A 14,678-nucleotide genomic window follows, 5' to 3' on the forward strand; every position below is an offset into this window, starting at 1 on the left:
CAGAACATGCAAGCTAAGGCACGGCAGGTGTAGGTGAGTCACTGCATTAAGCGGTTCTCATGAACACCTGTCTGTCGTCTAGATGAATCAGGCCTTTTATCTGTGTGGCTTTCTCAAGAGCCTCCAAAGCATGAAGGCCCTTTTATAACAACTCAACCACATCCTTCTCCAAAGCCCTATCAAACGGACTCACCGCTTAGTCTACAGAAACCAGCTGAACCGAGTGCTAATGCTTGCTAGATGTTCCTGGCCCCATCCTGCCCTCTGGCATCATCTGAACTACTCCCCATGCTCATCAAAGACTTAAGAGTTGGGGCCTTATCTTTGCCTGCTTGTTCTTCTTGTTTACACAAAGACACCATTTGCTCAACTATGCAGGTAGACCACACAAAGACAAGGAAAGCTCACAGTAATTAAGTGGAATTTGTTTTAAACCCTGGTGATGACATGCTAATAGGTCACTGTTTGAATAGGGGGAAGGCCAGTTGTGATAACTGTAAAATTTTGGCCCTTCAACAGTGGGGGAGTGAATCTTCTTGGAATCCCACAAACACCTTCTTTGTGCTTTGAGAGAAAACTTGGTGAAACTGTGCAAGTAACAGTTACACAAGAAAGCAGTTTTTACCACCACCAGCCTGACCACAGTTAGTCTGCAGTATGTCTGCAACACAGTGGGTTGGAAATCATGTGGAGACAGGCCTGACCGGCCTGGAATACAGTAAGCTGGTTTGAGTAGCTGGTTCATTTTGAACTCCAAAAGACCATGGCAAAAGCCATGGTGTTCGTAAGCATTAACAGCACAAAGTGAGCTTCCTCATCAGATGTGTTACACAAAGGAAGCTGCATGTTTCCTTTTTCTCTTTGATGACACAAATGCATAGAGAACAGACGGCTGCAAAACGAGAGAAAATGAGACAGAGCAAGAGAGTTGTAGAAATAAAGCAACATGCTTCGTTAACCGAGGTGCACTATCCAGGATGATGTTCAAAGTAGGGCTGGGCGATATATCGAATATTAACGTATAATCGAGATAATTTTGCTGACAATGTCAAATTTACCAATATCGTGAATATCGTGATGATTTTAATGTGCTTTAATTTGGCCATTAAGTTTCATAAAGAGTGCATCAGTAGACTAATTTCACAATCCTTCAGGGCTGCACAATTAATCAAAATAATATAAAAATGGCGAGTTGGTCATATGTGATTATTAATCCACAAAAGGCTGTGATTTAAAGACAGATAAACAAGGTCTGTGTGTGATTCAGAACAAACCGGTGACACGCTGATCTGTGTGCATGCACATAGCGGCGCTCTCAGAGTAAAAGTATAGCAGGTTCAAGCATTCGCGCAATTCCAAACATTAGCAACCGCTACAAGATATTATACAAATCTACAAACACGGCACATATAACAGAAAAGGAGGAGATTACAGCATTTCAGAAAATGCGGAACATTGTAAACTCTCAAATACACATTGCCCTTTCTGTGTCGAAATAAAAGCTCCTTGTGAAGTTAAAGTACGACAGCACTTTTGGTGTCAAAATAAAAGCCCCAGGTGGAGGTGAAGTAAACATGACAGAAATATATTACTTTTGTATAATGCAAATGTAATAATCAGAATAATAATGATAATTCAGCATTATATTATAATAATAAACCTGACGTGTCCCACAGTAATAATTTAGTATTATGCAATGTTCGACTGGGGTTTCAAAAATAAGTCAGTGAAGTAGCTTTGCACACCTTGTTCATTCACAAAAATGTATTAGTAAAAACATCTGAAGGTAAATAATGCTTTTTATTAAGCTACTATGTATCATTGTACATGCAATATAAAGTGCATATCAATGAAAAACTAATTCTTATATTTTAATTGAATGTCTTTAAAATATTGAATCTACTTGGCTGCAGTGGCTGTTTGGATGAAATGATGGTTCCTCTTGAGCCATTTTTGAGCAAATACATAATTATCGAGATATATATAGAATATTGTCAATTTGCTGAAAAATAGAGATATAATTTAACATATATAGCCCAGCCCTAGTTCAAAGTAGTACACTTGGTCTATTAATAGGCAGTGCTGATTGACGATGCAGACATTTTGCAGCTCTTAGGCTGAAGCTTGTGGACTGAGGTACAGTGCATCATCCATTGCTGTTGAAATCAGTTGGGAATGAAAGCTTGGGAACTGGCCTTTGAGACGTTGACGTAACAGGCTTTACAGTGCTCAGGGTGTTTGCTGATCATCTGGCTGTAGCAGGGTCGCCTCAAATCCATTAAGCCTGAAAAGTGCATTGAATAAGTTTCTTGTCGCAATCACAAGTGCCACAGCAAAGTGCACCAGATTAGGGCATCAGGCCTGCATTCCTGCGGCTTGGGAAGAATCACATTCTGAGCGTCAGAGCACAGCCATTCAGACTGCTTCTCTCTGGAATCTGATGAACGCTTAGAGATTAGGGACACAGCAGAGACATGGAAGGGACACGGCAACATGGCAAAGACAGCAGGGATTCCTTTTCATGAAGTTATGTTACGTCTCATGGTGTCTGTTCCAAAGGCATGAGAGCAGAGAGGATGCCACATGGGCAAGTGCACAAGTAGATTATTTTAGTCGATATCAGTGCAGCTCTATAACAGGCCTTCCTTTGTTCCAAAACAGAACCGCTTCCAGTCCAGGGAGTGCATTTGACTACTATACTCCAATTTTTATGAAGAAGCAAGTAGAATGAAAGGGCACAGAATATTTTAGACCACGTGTCCTCTCCTCATTTATACACATTTGAGACCAAGAGATGATTTCACAACTGATATTTTTTATGATCGATTTTAAGCCAATTTCCCAACTGAGGTTTGTCATCAAATATAAATTAGTTCAGAAGGAGTTTTGTTGGTGTATATTTTCTATATTACAAGAAACCCAACTCTGCCTTTTAACCCCACCTACCTATACTGTTGTCTACTATGGTGGGGTCACAGTCAGGTCACCATCATGTGGGAACATCTAGCAAGGCAGAAACTGGCCACCTGACTGCCACATTCTGCACAGGAGAGGCAGACGATAGAAAAACTGCAGCATGGGATGCAATGTTTAGGGTGGGTGGGAAGTAGGGAGGAAGTACCTTTATATGGGACTGTTTATAAGGACCTTTTTTCACAAGTTCATATGAAATACATGAGAACAGCATTCACAGAACAGTACACGCTGTTGTTTCGCAGCAAGAATAAAGAGGTGAGTTTCAGTCAACCTAACTAATTTCCACAGAAACCCTGGTAATACCTGGATTTCCCAATTCTGTAAAGGTAATGTTGATTATACTACACACACACAGGTTGTTAAAAAGGTCAATCAAAAGGTCAGAACTCCCATACTGCTTGTATCTCAGACAATCACATGAGTACTTGCACTCAGTTTAAACTCCGTACAATTATATGCACAATACAGTGAGCTTTTGCATAGTCGAGTTACAATCTTGATCTGTATACATGACTCGATGCGTTATCAAATATTTAAAGGAAGGTCATCACTTCAGAAAGTGTTAAATGCGTCACACAACACCTCTATCTTTCGGAGAAAGTTTACTCTACTCAAAACAGATCTATCAGAAACACCAATGCTAAGGTACAAACTTGGAAACTTCAGGAGCAGTGCCCTTGATCTCCACAAACATACGGCGGGTGTACAGTGACATGGCAGGGTCACCGTGACCAATATGTAGTGTTAGTATGCAGTTGGGTCAAGCAACTGAGCTGAGATTCTACCGCAGTGGTGGATTTCCATTCCTGAAGCTCATCTGAGAACTAAAACATTCCCTCGGGCTAACTCTGCCCCACGTCATTCCCCAGAACTGTCTGCCTATGGAGTGGAAGTTCTGACTATGGAGTGGAAAGACAGCGGCAGATGAGAAGTTACTATTTATAGCCAGTACACAGAGGAAGAAAAAGAAACACTGGAATACAAGAAATGTTTTCTGATCCCCACTGGGCTTGCACAGACAAGTATATCTATTTGTGACCGGTGTAGTCAAACTTTAAATGCTCTGGATCTGTCCAAAATTATCTGTGCTTCCCCCAAAGTATGAGGTAAGCTTGTTTGAGCACATTCCACCTCCGAAATTCAGCCAAACTCTTGAGAAGAGGAGAGGTCCAACTTTTCACCAACAGCAGGGGGCTTAACACAGCCTTCGAATGATGTAACGGACCTTGACAGCGCAGTCAGCCCAATAAACACAAGCTCTCGTCAACAGAGTTCAGGCAATACCTTCAGTGCTGCATTTATATAGGTGTGACAGTGCTAAAATATTCATGACATTTAGAAGAAAACGGGAGCCACAGATTCCATTAAACAGGATGTATTCCTTTGTATTGAGCGGACACTTTCTATAGAAAGATTGGGAAGAGTGAAAAAAAAAAAAATTCAAAACTTTCTTAGAAAAATGTGCATGTTTTTTTCACTCATAACGCTCTGATCAAAGAATAACCCGTTATAACCAGGGCTGCCACATATCCTGGCTTGCTCCACTTTCAGTCACCATGTGATCTGATTTATCTGCACATGAAACTGAGCCCTCCACTTCATAGATCTGAGCTCTCAATTAGCGAGAAAGAGACAAAAAGAGAGAGAGAGAGAGAGGAGAGAGTGAGAGAGTGAGTGAGAGAATGAGTGAGTGAGAGGGGGGTTATAAGGAAGTATGGGTTGAGAGAGAGAGTGAAAAGTGCATAATGAGAAGTAAATTAAAATCAGCTTCGGGCTTCTGAAAGAAGTGAAAGTATCAAATTTAAAGGAAACGTTTGAACAGAAACAAGACTTGTGTCAGCAGTTACACAGCAGAAAATCTTTACAAGATCTGAGACACATTTTTCTCTTAATGCTGCACAGAATTGCTCTATTAAATTTTCTTGCTAACCATTTCAGCCAAGCACTTGTAGTCTCCCAGTACTGAAAAAAAGATGCTTCTTATAAAGAAACTAGAAATCTTGCATCCAGATTGGTGACTTCAGGTTGGGAGACAGAGACAAAACCAGTGAGAGAGAGTCTGCTTTGAACTGGTTGCCCCCCTCCTTCACTTTTTCGTCCTCTTTGAATGCTGACGTCCTGCCACAAGAATCCAGAGAATGCAAACGTGAAACAGCCACTGAAATATGGGAGGAGGAATAGCTGTGGGTATGAACATCCCACCCTGCAGAAAACCTCCATAAGATGCTCCTCACACTATAAACAAGTTTTACACATGTCCAAATTTAGGATTTGATCCATCACTGAGGTGCTTCAATGAATGAGTGCTTCTGTATGAAATTACAGCAAGAAAAACTAAACCCAGACTCTGTCTGTGACACAGAAATGTTGGGAACAGTCAGTTGCAATCAAGGAAAGGGACACTGTATGCCGTATAAATCAGCAAGGAGTCCAACTATAGAGGATTTGACTTTTTTATTTTAATTTTTTTGATAGTACACGAAGACACTGGGATTCAGGATCACCATTTATATCAAACCTATTTTAATTAAATGAGGCTGGCATATATGCAGGGTTGGGGAGTAACGGAATACATGTAATGGGATTACGTAATTAAAATACAAAATATAAGTAACTATTCCACGACAGTTACAATTTAAATCATTGGTAATTAGAATACATCTTGTCATTTGTTTCATTTAATATTTAGTCCTTTCATATGGAAAACATTTATACATATAAATGATGTGATCCAAAGTGCATTTGAACAGCGGTGAAACACTTTCTTATGATGTGTTACATTCATACGAGCAGACAGAGAAGTAAGTTTGAAGTAAGTTTGGAGCAGAAGAAATAGAAATAAAGCTGTGTAAATTGTCAGCTTTATGCTAAGCTAAAATGCTATTTCTAGCCATTTTACATGCACATGTTACCAGGCACGATCATATTTTTTTTTATCAAGAAAATTCATGTTAGATCATAATTTCTTTTTTCTAGTAAGACCTTTGATATTAGGGCAAAAATTGTATTCTTGATAATAATTTTTGTATTGTTTTCCTTTAAAAATATCTAAAAATCCTTCAAACAAGATCAATTTGATTTATCTTGTTTTAGAAACAACACTGCATAAGATATTTCGGTTTTTCAGAGAATGTATTTTTAACATGTGTATTTTGTCTTACTGTACTGGCAGAGTTTTTATAGTCAAAACAAGTGAAAAAAAATCTACCAGTGCTGAAGTAGTAATCCAAAGTATTTAGACCTTGAATACGTTACGGAATACGTTACAAATTACATTTTACAGCATGTATTCTGTAATCTGTAATGGAATACATTTAAAAAGCAACCCTCCCAACCCTGCATATATGCAGCGTTAGCTCATATTATGAAGACCGTTTTATGTTTTTTGCCAAAAGACACTCACTAAACATGAATCAATATTGGAATGAGCCTCTAAGCACAAATAAAATATAGAATTCAGAACACAGCATAAAGGTAATTATGATAAAAATTAGATCCTATTACATTTTGAAGCCAAAAGTATATGATTAATAGCCATTGAAACTATAAGGCTTACCGATGATGAACCACAAAAATAACAACAAATGAGAACAAATGGGGTCAGTAGGGTGTGAGGGCGAGATTAAAAAATAAAAGCAGAGAAGTATGTGTGTGCGTGTAAGTGTTTGTGTAAATAGCATCTTAAATGGCTTACAGAATAAAATAAGAGGCAGTAAGTGCAAGGTGGCGGGGGTCTGAGGTAAGCAGTGAAATGTGAGGAATTTACTGCCCTCCCAATGTGACCTTTGACATACTTATGCTACCTACAAAACCAAAGGGAAGGGAAAATGACAGAGAGAGCAATAGAGAGGCGGCAAGAGATAAAACCTGATTTTCTTCACAAAGCAGAGTCTTTACAGTAGGAAACCTGTTGAATTACAGTGCTCTGTGTCACATGCTAGCCAGTTTTCCTGACTAATCACTCTATAATGACTCTCTATAAGAAACTGCAACTACGAGCATTCCAGATGGAGAACAATAACCATTTTACATTTATTTATATAGAAAGTGTTTTAAGTGTTAGGTGGAGTAAAAATGAGCTCAGGCTCAACTTGTGCAGTTGTTGGCTGGCATAATAACTTGTAGCCTAGTTAATGATATCAGCATAACTAAACTTCTGGTTCATAGCTTCACATCATCCACCCACTCTTAAAACTAAAAAAAAGGAAATTGCAACTGTAAAGTATCAGCATTATGGAGCCACATACTTTTTGGTCAATTTTTTCCAAATTTATTACAATAAACATCACATTATTCACTAAGAACATCCAATGATGTGTGTGAAAACACTGGAGAAAAGAAAAAGAAAACAGGCGACCGTTATGCTTCATGGAACACTTCTGCATTCAGGAACAAGTTGGATTGATCAGGATCTCAAAGAGGAGATGAGCACAATGCTACGGAGGAGATGAGTACAATGCTGTGGGAGGGGGTGGGGGAACAAGCCTTGGCAGGCCAAAAAATCCCTGCATTTCAGAGATAGAAATGAAGCTGTATGAGATTACACATTCTTTTGGAAGGAGTATAACCTGCTTTATATTAGCTGTGAAGTATTTAAAGCGCACCTAAGTTTAACGGTCTTCAAAACACCCAATGCTGCAACCAACACATTAACACAACCTATATTATTAAAGAACTCTACTTTAACAGACTAGCCAGAAGCTTTTAAATAGTCAGTCAGGTAATTTTTATATCCTAGATCAATGCTAAAGGAAAACATGGGTAAAGTAAAAACACGCATATAGAAAAGATTTTTTTCCTCTTTTGAAATAGTAGTTAAATGTAAAATGTAGACATACCCTCATGTTCACAAAGCGAAGTTTCCTTGCCAACCAAATTAAGCTGCAAAAACGGGTCTTGAAAGGTGCAGCCTGTTAATTTTTAAGTGTCAGAGAACGGGTGGAAAATGGTTGTGTAAAACAAAACTACAGCTGTTCTTGGGGTAAGAAACCTTGACTAACATTATAAGTAGATTACAGGGTAAAAAATAAAATGTTACAAATGTTTATAAAATAGACCCAATGACAAGTTAACACATGGAGGAAGTGAGGGGAACTGCCACATTTTCACTAGGAGGGAAACAGATTCATTCTAAATCTGGTGAGAAGTGAAACCGCGACTCAAGTCATCCTCAACACTTTAACGGAAAGCAAGACAAGCGATTCTCTCTAGGTAAAGAGCTATCAGAGTTTGTGTCAATTGCACACAACTTCTGTTGCTTCACTGCTTCCGATAAACTTTTCTGCCACTGCGGTGACATGCACAACTGCAGAGGTTAAAAACCAAAACTAATAATCTAGGAAGAAAATGTCAAAGTCAAGTGAAACCTAAAGCCAAACAGATAAGCTCTCAATATTTTTCCTTACAGCCTGTGTACTATAAGACACACACAATGGATAAAAACATACACAAAGGCCTGCACTGCAAATGAGGAAGGAGATCAGCGCTTGTAAATGAGGGAAGCGCTACTCCTGTCTTTGTCTTTCTCCCTCCATTGAAAAAAAAAATGGATTTCAACAATGAAAAGGGAAACGGCCATGGCTGGGATCCATGGGATTGGATTTCTTCCTCAACTGTTCCCTTCACATCCTCTGCATTATTCACAGATGATGACACTCTCTCTGGGGCATGTCTCTTTTAAACCGTCCAGAGCTTCGGTAACTTCTCCCATTAATTCCTACACTGTGATATCTCACAGCTAGCGTACGGCGATAAAGCTGATGGCACGACAGCCACCGAGTTTTAAATAGTTTGAGGTCAAACCCTTAGTCAACAGCTTGTGAATTTGAGTATGCCTATGTGAACTGTGTATGTTTGTGTGAGTATGTATATGTTTAGACAATTAATTATGAGTGGTTTCCATTTCCAATGACTTCACTGCTTTCCTGGAAAGGCTCATGAAGGAAGTATGATGTTAGTGTAAGTGGAGGAGTTAACCATCTTATATACCATCAGAGCACATACAGCACGCTAAAACAGCATACAACGTCAAAATTTAAACCTGCCAGAAACCTTATAAGCCTGGGAAAACAGAATGGGAGGCAGTACAAAGCAAGAAGATCCATGCACCAACAAACAGTGCCTTTGAACAGGAAGTGGAGTAAAAAAAAATGACATTGGTCTGCCTTGAGTTTATGCATCACATCTAGACTGTTATGATTGCACCCAGCCTTGTTTCTGCTCTCTTAATGTGACGTTTTAAGAACACATTCAACAGAGAGACAGATTAGAATTGAGTGCAAAAAGATGCAGGGGAAGTACATTCATTGAAGAACATTTAGATAATGCTCGCCCTTCCATGTCTTCACTATTATCATATAGCTGAATAGAAAAAATGAATGAAAGAGATGCCTCTGCTTCCATTAAGAGAGCCCTTACTTGCATGCCCTTGAATCCAAGAAGAATGATTTGGGAGGGAGTGTTGGCCTTTGTGTTGTACCAAAACTTTGTCATATTACTCATCTTTGATTCACCACATACCAAAGTTATAAGATCCAGCCAGATACTACATTCCATTTTTAATCCAATAATAATAATAATCACAGTGAGTAGATTTACTGATGCATGCTGGAGATCCAAACACTGATAACACAATAGTAATAGTATAACTCCTTAAGTTGGCTAAGCGCAAAATCTTAAATAATTGCCTCCTAATGTGAAATCTGGAAAACATTCAACTTCAGAGAAATAGGAGGAAATATGTGATTCAATCCACGGAATGAAACAAATTCCCTTGTGATCTCAAAGGGAAGTTAATTCGTTCTCTGTAAATGAATCAGCTTTGAAAAAATAAAACAAAAAAAGCAGTTTAGAAGTCCCATTAACAAAGCTGACGAAATAATCTTCTTTCCCATCCTGCATCTAATAGAAGTCCTTTACTGATGTCCAGTAAGACTTCAACTAATTTACAACTACAAAAGCGGCCCGAACATTAAGGAGAGAGAGGGGGCAGACACAAAGCAGGCCTCCCAGATCTTGAAGCACTACCTCCCTCCCATCCCTATTCTCTGACTCTTCTCCTTGCTTCTTTTTCTGCACCCTCTCTTTGTCAATACAACCTACGCTCTGCAGTGGCTAGACCTCTGCTTCTGCTTACTCTTTGACCCCTGAATAACTTAGGATCGCTCTAAAGGCCTTGATCTATCAATAATTGACATTTAAACCATCACCAACGACACTTTTAGCAAGTGTCCACACCTAAAAATGATATTTGCTTTTATCCCCACACAATGATGCAACCCCCTTTTCCTGACAGTTTCAATATGAGGTCACTGGCACAATCCAAACACTCGCCCTTACATTCCACAGTCTTCTACCCCACCCTCACAGCATATTTTACGCACTTTCATCTGTATGTGCTTTGACGTGTTTATGTAACCATTTAAATCTATGAGTGCCTCAGCGAATTATTAATACAATCGAAAATGACTCTGGCCATTGGAGATAACAGTTCAGTTTGTGATGGAGGATCTTCCCTAGGCAACTAACAACACTTAATCTGTGTGGTCAGTTATACTTGTTCCAAAATAAGGCCTATAGAGTTAAAACCAGATACCAAGACACACAGAGATTGTCTTGTAATATTTAGGGAAAACACTTAAGTAGTGTAGGCACTAGGTAATGGGATCCAAGTGACTTTTATTTGCTGAGACATAATTTGCCAGATTTAATGCATTTATAGAAAAGGCGTTATGAAAAAGACAACTCAGGTCAAATATGATCCAACTTGCATTTTGAAACTAAGATAGCTGTGTCAAGAGAATAAATGGCTTAATTTAATAAATTGTGGTGTTTTCTTGCGAGAGCTAGGCCTGCAGCCATCAAAATGTAATGAATTTGGCCACAAGACTAAGGCCACATCTACACTAATCTGTTTTTATTTGAAAACCTAACATCATTGTTTTTCAAAGTATGGGGAAATGGATCGGAATTTCAAAATGCTTCGTTTTCAGTGGAGGAAAACATTCTAGTGTGGATGAGAGGCATAATCTTTGTGAAATTAATGCGTTTGTAAACGAAAACGTATCAGCATGGACATGACCTGAAGGCCAAAGTACACGTTGGTTGTCTGTGTTGCTGATCAGAAAATGCAGTGTGCATGACGCAAATATTGCCATTAGCACAGTCTGCGTGGACTGTCCTTGTGCGGCCCAGAATACGAACACGTTCCTATTCACTTGCGGTAAAAAAAAAAAGTATACTTTCAAAGGGAACACTATCGACCGAGTGCGATTCGATCCAGAATGCAGAAAAACAAGTATACCCAGGCCTTAGGGCTACATGGTATAAACATACTATACTCAAGTTTGCTAAACCAAATGCATCTAGCAATGCAAGTTTAATTTCATGGGTCGTTACGTTACGAAATGTAAAATAATGCAATTCGTAAATCAATGCAAGTATGCATTCTAAGTACTGCCACAAAGGGCGCTATAGCGATCAATAGAGTACACCGTCTCCAATAATTTGCATATGCGTACTAGTGTAGCGTACTTTCTGGCCTAATCTGCAACTTCCTCAGTGTTCTTCTTCAGCGGCCTACATTCTGTAGGGGCACCATGAGAACCATGACCACAAAACTGCATAAACAAGCTAAACCACAATGTCTTCCTGTTGTAACTGTGGCATTCACTTTCGAATTGATCTTCTACTGTTGTGTTTCACCAGAGCATTTTTAAAGCTTTTGGTGAACCACAAAAGAAAATGAGTGAAGCTCACTTTCAGTGTATTAAAAAAATAGTTGCAGAGGTTAATAAAAAGGGGGTTCCTTACCTGGAGTTCGCACCATGCTACTTCCACAGTTGTCTCAGTGTCCAAGCCCTTGTAGACCGTTTTGAACGAGCCACGTCCAATCTCAATGTCAAATTTGAGAAATCGTCCATCAGGTGAGGTGCCCACTGCTTTGGTCTCCACTTCTTCTATGTCATCCTGAACTTTCTTCTCAGCCTCCCTCAGCTCAGCCTCTGCACGGGCCTTTGCCACCTCTTCCTCACGTTTATCAGCTGCTCCCCTGTCCTGTTCCTGGTCACCCACATGGCTGGGCTCTGTCTCCACTTTCCCAAGAGCATCACTCTGCCTTGCACCCACATCCTGAACAGATGGACTCTGTACCGCCACTATCCCATGAACTCCAGCCCCTCTTTTACCACTATCAATATCCTCTGCATGTTCTTCCACTACGACACCTGAAACAACCACACGAGGGTCAGTTGTTATGTCAGGTGCAGAACCCAGCACTACAGGCACAACAAACTGCTCACAGTCCGGTGGCGAAGTGAGGATGCAGGCTTTACTAGGCAGGTCGAGGGCTGTGGCATTTGAATCACAGATAACACTGCGCCTAAAAAATCTGTGCTCGGCCGTCTTGAGGTCTTTATCCATGGTGTGACGCCGCTTTCTGACCTCCGTGTCTAGCTTCTCACCCACCAGTGAGTCAGAACCAGAGCCATTCACATTCTTTGTAGGTGGTGGGGCCAAGAAGTTCACCACCTTGTTGGGATTTTCTGACGACATCTCTCCAAGCAAAAAAAATTAAAATCTCAAAAGTAGAAATAAATTATAATGAAGAAACTCAAATGTAAACGTTAACCTTTTGTAGAAAATGTCCTGTTCCAATCAAACTCCTGACTGTGGCACAAAAAATAGGCTATGCAAAAAAAAATAAAAGCTCACGTGAACCACAGAGTTTGCTGGAGGGCCCCTCCGTGGGGTATTCCTTATTAACAGTTACTCTTACAGTGTATGGGGCCAGAGCCCAAGAGAGGAGGTGTTCTTTTATAAACGTAAAAGAATAAGACACAGTCACTGAGAAGATAGCACTGACGGTGACAGACAAAAACTGTCAAATCCACTTTATCCATCCTGCAGTGACCCGGAGACAGCAGTCATTGAGCATAAGGGACCGCAAAAGGAAAAAGGGCAAGAGCCTGGATGTTCTTTAGACCTTCACAGAGTGCTGGCTCTGAAAAAAAAAACCCAGGTCCAGATTTACTGCAAGACATACATAAACAAATAACAGATTCAATAGCATGGTTAAACTCCTATGGTTGACCTTTGAGTTAATCCTAATTAAAGTTCAGTGGAACAGGGTAGAATTTAAGGCATTTTACTAGAAGGTTAAAACCCCATCAAGCAGCATTAACAAACAAACAAACAAAAAGTTTAGGTTTTACTCAAATTATTATCTTGTTAGTAGAACTGTGTGTCTTAAACACTTTAATCAAAAGTATAAAAATTATTCTTCTAACACGATTAAAACATCAGAAAATAATTTAATGACAATGAGGACTTAAAACAAAGAAGAATAGCCCAAGTGTGTAATGAACAAATGCATCTCCAAACACTAAACTAGAATTGAAGACTTACTTTTACAGTCCTCTTATCAAGTTTTTAGCTGCTACAGAAGCTCACAGGGCTTTCCATCATTCCCACACACACTTCTTGCAAAATTAGTTGCAAATTTAGATGTAAACACATTATCATTGTCAAGATTTTGACATGTATAAAAGGTTTTAGCTCACTCGGGTACAGTGTCAGTCAGCTCGGCGTCATATGTAAATAATAATAGTAATAATAGAAATATCAAATATCAATATTTGTCCTTCAAAAATAACGAAGTTATTTATTATTGTAAAGGTAGGTTAGCATGTTGGCTGCGCACGCAGGGCTCGCGAGACGGGTCGCCTTGGTTACATGAGGTGGTCAACTGAGATTTGGGGAATTTTTATTTTTTATTTTTTTTCCACGCAAAGAAAAATATCAAAACTTATCACAATCCCGGCGTATCTGACATTCTGACATTATCATTTAGGGTGCAGAGACAAATAATGGGAAACTGGCCAGCGATTACCTTTTGTATCGTGATATCCATTCCCATTTGCTGTGATGTAGACAAAGCGACAGCTGCAGTTGCTTGAGTTGGTCGAGCAAATAATTTAAGAGGGTAATAGTCAAATGATAATCATAGCAAAATGCACAGCACAATCTGTTGAACCGAGTGGTCAAAAAAATATAAATTCCATAAATGTAGCAAAACGCTGGAGAATCGCTAAGCTGTTTCCACTACAGGCCAAGTTCAATATAAGGCTGTTGAATCCAACGCGATGCAATGATTCTAATGAAATCGGTATCCAGCGTAACGATATTTCCAGTACGGTTCCGGGAGACTGCACGCGGATATGCTGCAAACCACCGATATTCTTCCTTTCACGCGAACAATGCAACAACATCCACTGCGTTTTGCGTTCGTTTCTGTTCGAGCCGGTTGGCAAGAAAGTCTCGATCTGGAATTAAATCGTTATCCTTATGCAGCAGTCGACGAATGACAACACGTAGTCTCCGTATGCCGTGTATTCTTGAGTCTAGACGAAATTAGGCTCTCTCTGAAACTGCTGCTGTTGGCTCGGGTGGTGTTATTAAGACAGTCTGTCACGTTGGTTTTAGCTCCGAGGCTGCTGCTGTTATCCAGTACCCTCCCACTGAATGCTGACAGCAGAATCGTCAACCTGCCTCCTGTTTGAACGGCCTGTAGAGGTCACTGTTTCGTTCCGATAGATAGATAGATATTGAATAGTATAATACATGAAACAATTAAAAATGAATACAATAATGTCATAATCTGAAATACAAATATTTACCTTCCATTTGTTTTTCTTTTCACATCT

General features: G+C 39.6%; 1 protein-coding gene across 11 annotated transcripts in view; it reads right to left on the bottom strand.

Annotated features, from left to right (window-relative positions):
• The window catches only part of LOC127436648 (serine/threonine-protein kinase WNK1-like), a 91,784-nt gene extending 77,305 nt beyond the window's left edge, over nucleotides 1–14,479 (bottom strand). For all 11 annotated transcript variants that reach the window (XM_051690912.1, XM_051690922.1, XM_051690911.1 and 8 more), the window contains exons 1-2: nucleotides 13,865–14,479; nucleotides 11,788–12,976 (exon numbers count right to left, since the gene is read on the bottom strand). In XM_051690912.1, the coding sequence (XP_051546872.1) occupies nucleotides 11,788–12,528 (741 nt within the window). In that variant the 5' untranslated portion in view covers nucleotides 12,529–12,976; nucleotides 13,865–14,479. The remainder of the gene's footprint in view (nucleotides 1–11,787; nucleotides 12,977–13,864) is intronic.
• Between the last annotated feature and the right edge of the window lie 199 nt (nucleotides 14,480–14,678).

This window comes from Myxocyprinus asiaticus, chromosome 47 (genome assembly GCF_019703515.2).
Source record: "Myxocyprinus asiaticus isolate MX2 ecotype Aquarium Trade chromosome 47, UBuf_Myxa_2, whole genome shotgun sequence".
Classification (NCBI taxonomy): Eukaryota; Metazoa; Chordata; class Actinopteri; order Cypriniformes; family Catostomidae; genus Myxocyprinus; species Myxocyprinus asiaticus.